Source organism: Setaria italica, chromosome VIII (assembly GCF_000263155.2).
Source record: "Setaria italica strain Yugu1 chromosome VIII, Setaria_italica_v2.0, whole genome shotgun sequence".
Taxonomy (NCBI): Eukaryota; Viridiplantae; Streptophyta; class Magnoliopsida; order Poales; family Poaceae; genus Setaria; species Setaria italica.
Window position 1 is genome coordinate 37,631,241 of NC_028457.1, and position 13,977 is coordinate 37,645,217.

Genomic DNA, 13,977 nt, shown 5'->3' on the forward strand with positions numbered 1-13,977 from the left:
AATACATGCCAGGTAAAGAAGCACATTGTTGGTCTGTTGCTCAAGCTCATGAACAAGACAGTCGAGCACTTCAATTTACATGAGTTTTTGGCTAAGAACCCAACGTCTCAAGCTCCTAAAGTGAACACCAGAGTTTTTGGCATTGTTTTAGAAGGAAACATAAAATGAAACTATCAACTAAATTATTGATGAATTAATGCAAGAAAACACAACATGCATTCATTCGGCTCTTCAATTTACATGAGCATGCCATCGCAACCCAGCAAATCCACCACAAAAACAATATTTATTATCAAAAAAATAGACGAAATAAAGGGAGATTCATATTCTTCATGAATTTTGTAGAGTGCGAGAGTAGTCATTTGTCTGCTTGCATTTCAGAATTTGAATACGAGAGAAGCATAAAAATCATGAGCATCTTAATTCATATGCTAGCATTATTCATTCCACAATAATCCCCAATCAACTCAAGATACAAATAAATTCCAACTGACTGCACAGGCGCCTTTCATAATTCTTATGACGGCACCGGTCCAATCTAATCCATGGTCAGTCACTGTATGCAACAAAAAAAAGTTACTGTACCATACTGTCCATAACAGGATGAAGATGTCTTTATTTCCCATGTCTCCCTTCATTTCACATGTACAGAGGTACACAACGGCCTATAGCCAAAGTCCAAGGACAATGGCTGCAACAAAGTTAACTTGCTAAAGGCGAAGAAATAGAGGAATAGGATGCAGAGGGGCAATGGCAGCATAACTTAATACTCTGGAACCTCAAGCAGCTGGAATCCAACTCAGATGACTCGGTACACAATTATAATTACACCGGGCGGAGGGACGACAGCCGGCCACGGCTACTGGGGGGGAGGAGCAAAAACCCGATTGGTTTAGGGCCGACCAAGTCACGACGATGCACATGCCGGGGGGGTGTACTATGGTGGCTGTACAACATGGCGCGGTTGTGATCCTTCTGATTTTATGCTCTCGCCATCACATGAAGTAGCTCAGTGCTTTTTTCTTCCTTGACCCACCTTCACCATACAGGTCATTCCATTGAAGTAGCTCATTCATATTTGCCGAATCAGATGAAACACTCGCACAAACCTGAAGTGGGTAAAAAGAGATTATTAGGTTGCTGCTCCTAAAACAAGAGAACAGGGATGGATACGAAATGGAGTCAGAACTGGTGCTCTCACCTGCTCATGAGCAGATTTGAAGTCATCTATGCTAAGAGGACGAATGTCCTCACTGCCATACAATGCAGGCTCAGGCTTACCTTCTGATTTTGCTAAATTCTTCTCCTGCATACAATGGAACCAAACCAACTAATTTAGAAATATAATTCATGATTTTTTACCCTAATGTGCATAATTCACGCAATACTTCTCACTGCTGCAATGGATAATCATACTGCAAACGATGCAACAAAAAGAAGAAACAAGACAAGATTGTGTACCTTCTTTTCCTTCTCCAGAATTTCTCGAATGGGGTAATGCGCTGCCGTGACACACAGATTCTGAAAGCACAAACTCAGTGAAAACCATGCAAACTTTCTATGAATTGGTTATACAAAACCATATCATCATCAAACATACCTTCAGGTCGCTTCCTGAATATCCATCAGTCATATTGGCAAGTGAGTCCAGATCAACATCTGGTCCCAACTCTTCTTTTGCCAAAATTACTTTTAAAATTTTCTCCCTATTTGATGCATCAGGTAAGTTTACCATTAACCTGCAATGTAAACAGTAACAAAAATGGTTAAAACCATGCAATCAAAGCAGCAATTAAATAATTCTCCCACACTGAAAGAAACTACAGTTACCTGCGGGGGAACCTCCTAATCACAGCCTCATCTAGGTCAAAAGGCCTATTTGTAGCACCAAGAACCAGTACACGCTCTTTATCTTTTGTGCGCAGCCCGTCCCAGTTTACCATAAATTCATTTTTCATCTTGCGCATTGCTTCATGCTCCCCTGGATTCTCTCTCCTTCCTAGCATACTATCAACCTGCAGAAAGTTACAGTTAGTATACATTGTATGGATAGTGGTAACCAAAGTAACTTGTATGCTTTGCATACCTCATCAATAAATATAACACTGGGGGCTATTTTACTTGCTAGCGAGAAAACAGCCTTCACATATTTCTCTCCTTCACCAAACCACTGAAAGTAAACAAACCACATCGGTTAGCCTTGAGACACGCACAATGAACCTCATTAGTTGCTCTTTAGGGGAAATAATACCTTTGATGTAATGCTCGACATTGATATATTGATGAAATTAGCACCTGCTTCAGTTGCCACTGCTTTGGCAAGCATAGTTTTCCCAGTGCCAGGAGGTCCAAAAAGCAATATTCCCTTGCAAGGCTGCAAACAAATGAATTGTGGAGGCAGTCTTAAGATCTCAGATGGAGGAAAATAAAGACAATCCTCAAATGAAGTTTCCAGATTCCAACATATCTAAGCTTGAGTAATACTAAACAATATAATTATAAAGAGGTTAGGAACCCTTCAAAGACAAGAGTTCATGTAAAAGGTCAGCAGGTGAAAGCCATTCTCTATTCATCAGGCTAGACTCAGCTAGTCCATAAGCCTAAATCTTAATCTTCCAAAGTATTTTGCCACGCATAAAAGAAATAAAAAACAAAAACCTTATAGAATCAACACTGCCAAAATACACCGAGGACTAGCGCATTCAGGTGAGCTCAATAAGACAGAACAAAATTAATGCTCCTCAGAGATTTTAGTTTTGCTTTCATGCAAATTGATTCAAAATATTCAAGCTCTATGAAATGGCAAAAAGACATGACATATTAGCTTTGTTCAAAGCATAATGTATTAAATGATCCTTACATCATGGTTCAACAACCATACAGGCAACCTACAGTTGGAAAAGAAACACTCTTACACCACCATGTAAGAGATTTCAAGCATAATTAGACTCTAGATATTACCTTTGTTAACTGCCCTTTGCAGAACAATTCAGGCCTTTGTAAAGGGAGCATCACCAGCTCCTTTAATGTGTCCTTTACATTCTCCAAGGCTCCAATATCATCAAAGGTAACTCCAATGTCATTAGGTGGTATAACATCCGTCAGAAGCCTTTTCTCAAATTCATTCTCTGTGACAACATCCTGAGAAATAGGAAACAGTTTAGAAGAGAGCACTCGATAACTAACTCAAGGAATCACCGGAAAGCTTAGGAATACATGAGGGCAGAGTGTACCTTCAGTGATTTTTTGGAGCTCTTGTTATCACTTTGCACGCTCTGTAGCATGTTGAGCCCATGCTTAAGGCTGTCATTTATAGTAATTTAACACTGCACTGAGAATTAATTTGAAAGGAAACATAGGGGTGAAAAAGGAATTAAAAAGATGTTTTTACCTTTCACTTGTAAGTACAAGTTTAGCATCCTTGGAGTTGGAAGTTTCAACTTTATTGTGCTTAAGGTGATAACTCACTGCATACCCAACGATCTTGTCCACATCTAAGAAAGGTTGGAGTAGCAAATGTTTAGATTGCAATTTTTCAGAGAAAATGTAAAGAAACCAAAACCAAAGTACTCACTTTCATTACTCAGTGACTGGTCCTTGATGAATAATTCTTCAAGTTCATTGCATTCTATTCCATTACGGCTCAGAAACTGCATTACGGAGGAAATGGCTAATTATATAGTGATCTCAGTCGCTAAACAAGTAACCATGATTGTAAGCAAGGAAGGTTCAATGCTAAACATTTTGGCCACATCAAAAAGTTGATTCTATGAGGGTACCTGATGCTTTCAACAACATTGACAGCAAAAGCATAGACATACAATAATTGCATAAATACAACGGGTGAAAATATGCATTCATACAGACATAAAAAGCAACAGGGCATAAAACAGAAGAAATAGTATAAAAACACATATATGATTGATCAAGTGATCAAAATATAGCATTGTTTGTTTAAGAAATTCAAACTCTTGAAAACAAGCTTGAGGAATTTACATTTCAATGACATGATGGAAATAAACCCAGGCCATAAAGCACAATGTTCCGTTTTATTCTGCTGCTTACCGCACGAATGCTACCAACATTTGATTTCGCTTTAAGGGTTTCAACATCACGATCCAACTGCTGCTTCCAATCTGTAAGTAGAGCTTCATCCTGTAAATTTTATACTTTTGATTAGACAATATACACAATAGTGATACTTATGAGTGTAACAAGAGATATTATCACCTGCGGAAGCTGGATCGATATTTTGTTGGGGAAAAGTTTATTCAGATGTTTCATAGCCTTTGGACTTTCTTTGTTCCTCTCATGCAATCTGTTACCAAAGCTATCCTGCATATATTTTAAAATCGTAATAAATTAAAACAATGCAAATCAGGGAGGTAACATCACAAATCTAACCATCTACATTTAGAAACTTCAAGAAGAAGAACAGAGAGTAAGATAATGAAAATTACCGGGAAAAGGTCAAAAAGTGTCTGACTGCTACTGGCAAACTTTGTGAAAAGGAAACCCCCAGGATGTGCCTGCAAGAAAGACCACAGCACCATCTTAGCAAACTTTTGCTGGAACTTGTAGTGAGGTAACTGATAAAAATTAAAGAAGGGTTTAGGGGTCTAGGGGATATGCCAACAAAGAATCCTGGGTGTAGAAAAGTGAAAAATTACAGTTCTGCAATGTGAAATTAACCCTTAGTTTTGTTCAATTCTAGAAGGCATGCAGGAACAAATATAGCACAATACCATTAGAACATGAAACCCTCACAGTACAAATTTGTATTTTATCAGGAATACTGCATGTACCTTCTCTTTGCGGCTGTCCATCTGGGTGTGGGATCCTATAATAAGGACACCAGATGGAAGCGATTCAAGTTTGCTCCTCAAAGATGAAAGTGACTCTGTTATTCCAGTGAATGATTTCTCTACATCCTTAAGTAACACTATCAGAGGTCCAGATTTGTTTTCTTCTGAAATGACCTGACAGGAAATAAAATCATACTATTATACACAGAGCTAACTTTATATTTTACATTACCAGATTACTAGTTCTGAAAAGAAGCAGTACCTCAATTAACTCAGCCATGGCTAGCCTTTCAACTTCTTCACCAGTGGAAAAGTCTGGGCGAAGTAATTCAGCTGCTTGAAATGATGCATTGGTCAGCAACAAATAAGAAATCCGAAAAATTGCCAAAGAAGTTGTAGGGGTTCAGAAGTTTGAGCTAACCAGAACAGAAGAAGCCATGATCTTCCTCACACAAACCGCCAAGATCATTACCATCAGGGATCTGCTTGTCAAATCGGACTCCAATTTTTGAGGATCCATTGTCTTCAAAAGCAAGCATCACTCTGCCTCGATAACCATAACTTGGTCCCCTGGAGTTCAATAAAGCATTTTATAAAAAGAAATATATGTATTGAATGAATGTGGTGGCTACAAATGCCTATGTTTCAATCTAACTCTAAGAAATATAAGTACAAAGCAAGCTTATAACTTGGTTGCCTCATCGTGTTCAAGTTTTAATTTCCTCTTCCTGTCAAGAGTTCCAATTAAACTAAGTACTGAAAAGAATGAGCAAAACAATTGCATTGGCAAGAAAGCATTGATGTAAAACAGGCCTACAGACACAAACTTCATGGCGAAAAGGTGTTTCATCAAACCATAGTAAGCTATAATTTGTAAAAGACAAGACACTATCTGACACATGGATCCCAAACAAAATGTTTCTTTCACAGAATTCTGATGAAAATAATGCAGAAGGATAAAACTGAAGACAGGAATAGCATTAGTAATCGAGGTACCTTTGTGACAATGAGGGTGGCTGAGCTGGACCCACATATCTTACCCTATCACCTACAGGTGGTGTGGCAGTAAAATCATGTTTGAGCAAAATATAACTCAATATGTTAATAAAGCAAAGCTAACAAACCTTCTCTAAAAGTATAGCTCTTGGATGTAGCTGTTGACGATTCCTGTTTGGGTAGTGATGCAGAATGCAGAGTGGATGTTCCCACAATATCAGCATTCACACTTGAAGTTGGTGCAGCTGGCCTCCTGAAGTGAACAGCATCTGCCAATGAAGAACGATGCTTCTGATGGAAGTAATCCCTGTCCCTGTGTTCATTATTCAGTTAGTCATTGTCATTTGCTTTTAGAGTCATTCAGTATGAGTTAGCTGTTTAGCTGGTTCGGTCAGAGTTTGTTAGGAAGTCCTAGTCTTCAGGACAGAGTTAAGCCGGGTCAAGATGCTCTCATCCACAGGACGTGCTCCTGGTTGTTAGGGGCCACTATGGCCAGTAGTGTTCGGCTGTTAAGCCATGTATTTACATTCCATAAATAAGAGAGCAATACAATCAAAAAAGCTGCCTTAGCAGCACAAAAAATTCCAGTGTGTGTGTTCTCAGTTTGAGTGAGTTGAGAGCTTACAGCTTCTGGAATATTGCAAACTTGTCACCACCTGCCTTGTCCCCTGATTTATCAGACTTCCCAACATCTTTCTGGGATTCTGGATCCTTCGAAGGCGCCTACATGGATTTTCTTTTCTTGTTCAGTTATAGGAAAATGGTATTGGAACATTGCTTAGCTTCTGAATATTGTTGAGCAGTAATAAGTATAAGTCAATACATAATGAGCTTACCCCAGGCAGCACAAGTGAATCCACGACAAGAAGTCTAGCCCCAAAATGTTTGGCCAGTGCCTTTATCAATGTCTCCTGATAAATCTCAGAACCTAAATACCATAGAAAAATTAGGCAAATACAGAAACGCAGGCACCAAAATGATTAACAAACAAGTATTACCACTGACATTATTAGAGAAAAAGTACGGTCACTGCCACAACTCAAAGCTTAGTTTAAATCAATGAAACAGCAAGTGTAAACAACAAAGGAAGTACTGGTTCCAAACTGAGACAAAGGAAGTACCTGCTGGACCAGATAACAAAATTCGCTGGTTTATTGACGAAATCTCAGCAAATTGCTTGATGAACTCCTTCTTTTCCAAGTGTATGAATGCGCATGATAAGAGCACATTTTTGGTATTCTCACTGCATGAGATGAGGATCGATAATAAAATATAAAGATACGGGAACATGAACAATAAATATCATGATGCATTCCAATGTTGGTCTGCAAACTGCCCTGACATGACTTCAAAGATAAAAACTCAACCAAATGTTGCTATATTATCTAAGAACTGAACATACACCATTGTTGGCAACCTAAAAACTAAACAAAGCGGAATAGACAAGTTGCATTCGGTTTTCATAATGTAGAATATAAACAACAAAGGCGTATGTGAATTGCAAAATTTCAAATAGATAGACAGTATGCAAGAATCCCACACAAACAGAATAATGTCACAGCAGCTAAGTAACATAAATCCAAAGCATTCACCTGAGATAATAAGGAAAAGTCTCAAAGGTGACATCAATATCACTTGGACTAATAATTCCTTGTTTCATCCCGTCCTTAAAGGCTTGACATCTACTTGGAGGCACACTGGCTGAAAGATCCCTGATGATATCCCTCTGATCTTCAAGAGCTTTAAAAACATCACCAGTCAAATCGAACTCGGGTACAGTTGATCCTGTAAACATCCTCAGAACTGGCTTTATCTTATAGGTTGCAATCTTACCGATTTCCGCACCAAGATGAGCATCAGGCACAAAGCCATTTTGCTGGCAGTTATCGTGTGCAGCATCATCAGGAGATACGGGGGCTGCAGCCACATCCATAGAAGAGTCTTCAATGTTAGAATTAACCTCGTTAGCATTTTCCCCATTCTCAAACTCCTTGTCAGGGCTGATAGCGTGCCCTTTTGATTTATCCGAAGCAGAGGATGCCATTGGGCGCACTACCCTTTGGCTATTCTCTCCTGCTGACGCAGGAGGTGCTGCTGCTATGTCCTTTGGCTGATTACATGCAGATGCCAACATCTCAGTACCAGCAACAGCTGAAGTGTCTCCTGCTCTCTTATCTGTGCGGATGCGCTTGGCACTAGCAACTGGAGGTTCTAAAAGACTAACAGCAGATGATGGCACTGTCTTAGGAACTTTATCGTTCAAAGGATGCTGAAAAATCTGTGAACCAGTCAAGGAAAAAGCAGGTAATATATGAAAGTTTTCCTTTCTCAAAGTACATACTGCAGATAGCTAAAGTAATGAAGAAAAAGATACTAAACTTGCATGGCTAAAAGAACAAGAAATGATGGTAGGATACATAAGCATGCCTACGGCATGAACTGAATATGACTTCATCCCCTCCAGTAAGGGGAACTTTTGTGCCTGGACTTATGGGTCTTCCATTTAATTGGACCACACCCTTCTTGCCTACAACTTCTAACTCACATTGACCCCCTTGCTGGAAATAAAACATCAAAACCAACGAAATACTTGAAAACAAACAATAGAGAATGTTGTGCTTGTCGCATAATGAATCTGAACCATAAAAATAGGACATACCTCAAGGCGACGCAGCTTGCAAAGCATTTTGCTAACAGGTATGTCTTTCAGCCATAAATTACAGCTTTTGCTTTGACCAACAGAAAATTGAGGGGCACTGATGGGATGGTGAGGAGTCTGCAGTCCAAATACATTTGCTGTCAGTATTTAGTATTTACTAACAGAATGGTTTGAGCGTTTTTCAATATCATTACAAATTCAAAATTTAAACATAACCGAAAATAGATGTTAACAAAAGCAACCAACAAAGATTGACCTACTAGCTATTTTAAATGTGAGGCCTTGTCCAACTATTAAACAGTTAGTACAGTAAAAGCAATAGCCAATGGTAATCGCACAAGGAATTCAAAAGATGTGTCCAGTTTAAGCAGATAATGATTTCTAGAAATTCAGGCTATCAACATTACAGAAAGACAGGTCAGCAACGATTGTAAACAGATCGACTTTGACCTATTAGCAACTTCAAATGCAACTACAAGTCTACAATACCTGTGGCTATTGATTAACTGAGGACTGAAGACCTTAAACAAATGAATACTGAAAAAAGGTAAGTTAAGCGGGTATGCTGGACAAGTTGTAACAGAGTCACTGAAAATTATATTTCCCACGTTTTTAAAGGAAAAAAGAACTTCCAAATCCACAAGTTCTGAGTGCTATTTGATCCCTACAAACTACAGAACAGAAAAAAGAAATATCAATGTATCCCGAATCAGATGTATTAAGACCATCAAACAGCTAAAAATAGGCTAGAAATGGACCTAAGCATCAAAACAGAGAACCTGATACCACGAATTGCATTTTCCACCATTCAGAAGCCTAAGCTTAATAAATAACTATGCATAACTAGTATTGCTTGGCCCCTGTTGCAAATGAGAATATGCCAACTCACGTAGTACTAGTAATCAGTAGACTGTAGAGTAGTTAATATATGCCCAACCTAGTCGGACGACTGTTAACCCTTTCCCTCCTCCCAAGTGCACCTTTTAGAACACTGCCTGTCCATAGCCAGAACCAAGCTCTAAACAGTAAAATGATAGTATTCCACACTAAATAATCTATTCAAACTGCAGGATGCCATCGGAATAGCAAAATTTCACCCTAAACGTCCTAAAAACTGAATCTTTATGAAGCCCAGCATAAAAGTTGCTAACTTTAACTTCGATTCCTACAGCATCTACAGCAAGAAGATAATCTGATAATCAGCTGCCGGTCGGTCACCGCACCTGAGAGCACTGGGATAGCAGCTTCGCCCATGGCGCCGCAGGCTGCTGTTGCTCCGGCTCCTTTCTCCTCTTCGAACTCTCGGCCGCCGCAGCAGCTGGCTTATCCGCTCCTTGATCTGCACCAAAGCATCAAAACCCCATGAGCTCGATTCCAAACCCAGCGCACCAAACCCTAGCACCCGAAACGCCCGCAAAGGCCGCACCTTTCTGCTCTGCTTCCGCCATCGCGTCCTCCGCCGAACCGGCGCTCCTCGCCGGGGCCGCAGCCGCAGAATCCTCCTCGGCCCTCCCGGGCGCAGACGCCGTCGGTGACGCCGGGGCCTCCGCCTGGTTAGGGTCACGGTTCAGATCGGTTAGCCGGCGGGTCAAATCGGGAGGCGGCGACGCGGGATTCTTCGATCCGCGGGGGCCCGGCGCTCTCACCTTGGGCCTCTTCGGGGGAGGCAAGGACGAGGAGGACGGCGACGGGGACGGGCGCTTCCCGGCGGCCGCGGCGGCGGAGCTCCGGCGAGTCTCCACCATGGCGTGCGCCGGAGGCGAGGGTTTCCTCTCCGCTCGTCTCCCCCTTCTTTTCCACCCCTCGAGCGAGAGGAATTCTTTCGGCTTTCGAGGGGGGGGTTTTTTTTCTCCTATGGAAATGGTTTTGTTAAGCTTTTTTGTGTCAACGAGAGGAGGGGAGAGGAGGGGCCTCTTATAAGATTTTTGTGATTTCTCTTTCTTGCTACCGTGGTGCTGCATGATTGTGCCGTTTTTACTTGGGCTGACAATCAGAATTTTCTAGTAGTAGATGCGTTTATGTGTCCGGTAAAGTTGTAATTGTATTTTAGCTTTTAAAAATGGTTTGTATTCTGTTTTGAAATGGAAATTTGATCCAGTTGTAAAATAATGGACGGAACCGCTAAGTGTCGTGTTGCATATTTTGATAACCTCTCCACGCGGCGCTTATGGTAGTGATTCATGATCTCCACAAGACTTTTTATGGGGTGGCATGATCTCCGCATGGCACTAACCGCTAGCATGATCTTCACGCGGCCACTTCGAATAGATTGATCTCCACGCAATACCTAACATTACAGTGGTCTCCATGCAGAACCTCCCAATATATTGATCTCCACCCGGCATTTGCCAATTGACAGGCAGTCCACAGGATATACTGATGGAATAATCTTCTCATAGGACTTGCTAGTAGAACAAACTCAGGACGCCATTTATCGATCGAACCATGACCATTTGACACTTATCAATATAATAATATACACACGTACACCTTCCTATGTCGATAGAATGGTTTTTCATGTGGCACGTATACACTCTTTACGTAATGCATACTAATAAAACGATCTCTGCACGAGACTTGTTGGTGAAATGAAATTCATGCATCACTAACCGAACAGAAGGATTACCACTGCAACTCTTATACATAGACGAGTATCCATGCATTCAAGTTCCTAGGATAGTGAAGACAGAATGACCTCTGCACCGCACATATCCATAAACAACATTTATCATTTACACATATCGATATGATATGATTTTCGAATGACACTTTCCAACAAAGTTAACATAGCACCTATAGTAAACTTGTCCAAAAGCAAAGGCAACCGATACCGCGCTAGATTTTTTTACTGGCAGCTAAAACTAAAATGCGCGGGCGGTTTACAAAATCACCAGCAACCTTATGCCAGCACAAATAATCCTTTATGTTGGTGGGTGTATGACCGCTAGTGTTGGCGAGTAGTTTAATATGCCCCTCGGCACAAATAGTTGCAGGGTATGAAAAACAGAGTCGCAAGGCTTGCCAAAGTCCACATGACATTAAGAATATACATAAGTACTCCAACACGACATGTTTCAATAGAAGAATATCCATATTCCTAAGTAATGATCAAATTATTTTTTTAAATAAAGCAGAAGCACTGCTAATACATATAAGGAGGAAGCAAGCAAATCTTACAAAAAGTTGTTATTACATAAAAGTAAATAACTCACGCACAAATGGCTTAACATATTAAACTAATTGGGCCCCCACTCCGTGTACCACAGGCAGCTCGGCGTACCCCCACTTCTTCCTTGATCAGTCAAGAACTTTTGTCCAGGTAGGATTGCTTTGTGCTAAAAAATCCTGCAATTTCTCTCCTCCTAGATATGCTAATAGAAAAAAATATAAAGGTGAATTTGCTAATCAAACTGTTTTTTCTATTATTTTTCTACAGTAATAGGAGAGCAAAAGGAAGTGCTCACGTTCCTTCTTGTGAACATTTCAACGATCAGCTATTGAGCTGAAAAATCCGTAAGAACTTGGCTGAGTGCGTTTTTTCGCAGAGGCCAGATGTATTTCCATTTTCTAAAAAAACTTCCTTCTCGCGAACGGATCATGTGCTTAGTCCCGCCCCTCACTCTCGAATTACCAGTGTGTATAATTTAAGGTGTAAAAAAAATTTGTGGATTACCAGTGTGCTAATTTGTGTATAATCAACCTTATGTACACAAATTAGCACATTATTACACAAGGTCGATTACCAGTGTGTATAATTTTGGTTGATTCAATTTGGCATGGATTTTGGAAAACATTTAAGGACTGAGTACAACTCAGTATAATTGTCAAAGCCTCGCTGCATGTGTATCTCAACATCTCGCAGTTGCGCATGGACATGTGTAGAGATCCCATACATGATGCCCCGATCAAGTGATTACAAGGATTTCATCAAAAAAAAGTGATTACAAGGGTTAAATTAGGAACACGTATATAAAGATGCAGTTTTTACAACAGGTGACGACGACGTAAAAGCTCTTTTGACGAAATAAGATCTTTTGGATAGATGCAGAATATCTGGAGACGCTTTTTCCCCCTCCTTGTGGGAATAGCTCAAAATGGCAAGGTCAACGGTGTTCTCGATTGCACCTGCCCCTCTATCTGCCTGTGAGGCTGTGCCAGCTTTAGACTGACTTTTTTCCACATCACCCCTCCAGTCGTGGCGTAAGTCGCACAACAGCCCTCCAGGCATCAAAGTGCAAGTGCTGGAGCTCTGCTCTTCTTACGCTGTCAGTCTGTCACTATCAGTGGTGTCCCCGTGTGAACTTTGTACAGAAATAGGCATAGCCTATAGGTGAACATGGGGCATGCTCTCTTTTTTCCCTTCCTAGGTAGCCTAGGTACAATTTTCTAGCTGTGTTTGGATTATTCGGTCGTGTGGGGTGAGAAGCTGAGTACTCCATTTTGCAATTTTGGAGTGACAAGCTTTTATGATTTTTTTTCATCCGACTGTGCATGTGCTGTGGTCGACCAGAGAGAGGTTTCGGCCGGGTTGACCCTACTCGAGGCATGGGCATTGTGCACTGTACCTTGTCTCCATGCATGAACTCACTCTCTCTCTCTCTCTCCACATATAATTTATGCAATAAAAAATGGAAGGGGGGAAGAAGTCTTGGAAGAATGGAGAGAGCGACAGGGCGTTCGTGAGTTATCAGCAAGATCACGTACCTTGAGCTACAGCGACTGATTGCTCTCAAGGAAATCAGCAATCCATGTCTAACAGCTTGCAATTTAAGGTAGCAAAAGCTACCGAAGCCTCCTCGGTGCCCTGCTACATCCTCATCTGCAGAAGGGAAAATGACCTGTCCCTTTTTTCCTGAGATCTGATGGTATTATGTTTATTAATCTTCGTCCACAAATTGAAATCCCTTGTAGTTCAACATTCCCCGAGTGCGCGCTCTTATGAGTAGTCAATGGTTATCGGTCTTGTTTACAAGTTTTCAAATGTCCAAGTGTGTTTTTTAGTCTAATTAAGCTACACTGGTAGAAAATTCGTCTTTAGTCCCGATTAGTAGGGAGCAAATCTCCCGAAAATCCATCCGGGATAAATCAATCGAGACAAAAAGGAGGGTCTTTTGTATTAACTATATAGGGGATGCAATCATTTTGTATTAACTCATGGGGACCTTTTTATCCCGGTTGGAAACACCAACCGAGATAAAAGATCCCCTTTTATCCCGTTGATATTACAAACCGGGATAAAAGGGTTCGAGGGATTTAATCTTTTTTTAGCCATCTGTGGGGGATCCTTTTATCCCGGTTGGAAACACCAACCGGGATAAAAGACCCCCTTTGATCCCGGTTGGTATTACAAACCGGGATAAAAGGTCCTTGACTCTTTTGGGGGGGTCTTTTATCCCGGTTGGTGTTTCAAACCGGGATAAAAGGCCTCTCAGAGCCTTTTTTTTTCCCACTAGCCTTTGCAACGAGGATAAAAGATCCCTGTTGATGAGCCGAGCCCCCCACCAGTGATCGAGCTTT

The 13,977-nt window shown here is 40.9% G+C and overlaps 1 protein-coding gene across 2 annotated transcripts; it reads right to left on the reverse strand.

Annotated features, from left to right (window-relative positions):
- Window positions 1–398: 398 nt before the first annotated feature.
- On the reverse strand, window positions 399–10,315 carry LOC101767955. 2 transcript variants are annotated; one of them, XM_012848500.3, is made up of 29 exons: window positions 10,107–10,315; window positions 9,887–10,010; window positions 9,684–9,799; window positions 8,461–8,577; window positions 8,219–8,359; window positions 7,635–8,079; window positions 7,394–7,541; window positions 6,923–7,044; window positions 6,638–6,729; window positions 6,427–6,524; window positions 5,930–6,114; window positions 5,802–5,853; window positions 5,227–5,375; window positions 5,068–5,138; window positions 4,806–4,979; window positions 4,461–4,529; window positions 4,231–4,335; window positions 4,066–4,155; window positions 3,575–3,650; window positions 3,392–3,494; window positions 3,234–3,303; window positions 2,962–3,141; window positions 2,252–2,374; window positions 2,087–2,170; window positions 1,831–2,015; window positions 1,601–1,739; window positions 1,462–1,521; window positions 1,202–1,306; window positions 399–1,109 (listed from the first exon to the last, which is right to left on the reverse strand). In XM_012848500.3, exons 1-29 carry the CDS (start codon window positions 10,203–10,205, stop codon window positions 996–998), a joined length of 3,636 nt encoding a protein of 1,211 aa, XP_012703954.1. In that variant the 5' UTR covers window positions 10,206–10,315; the 3' UTR covers window positions 399–995. The 2 variants fall into 2 exon arrangements, with proteins under 2 accessions (XP_012703954.1, XP_004979903.1); XM_004979846.2 differs by having other exon boundaries at window positions 7,394–8,079.
- Window positions 10,316–13,977: the final 3,662 nt, after the last annotated feature.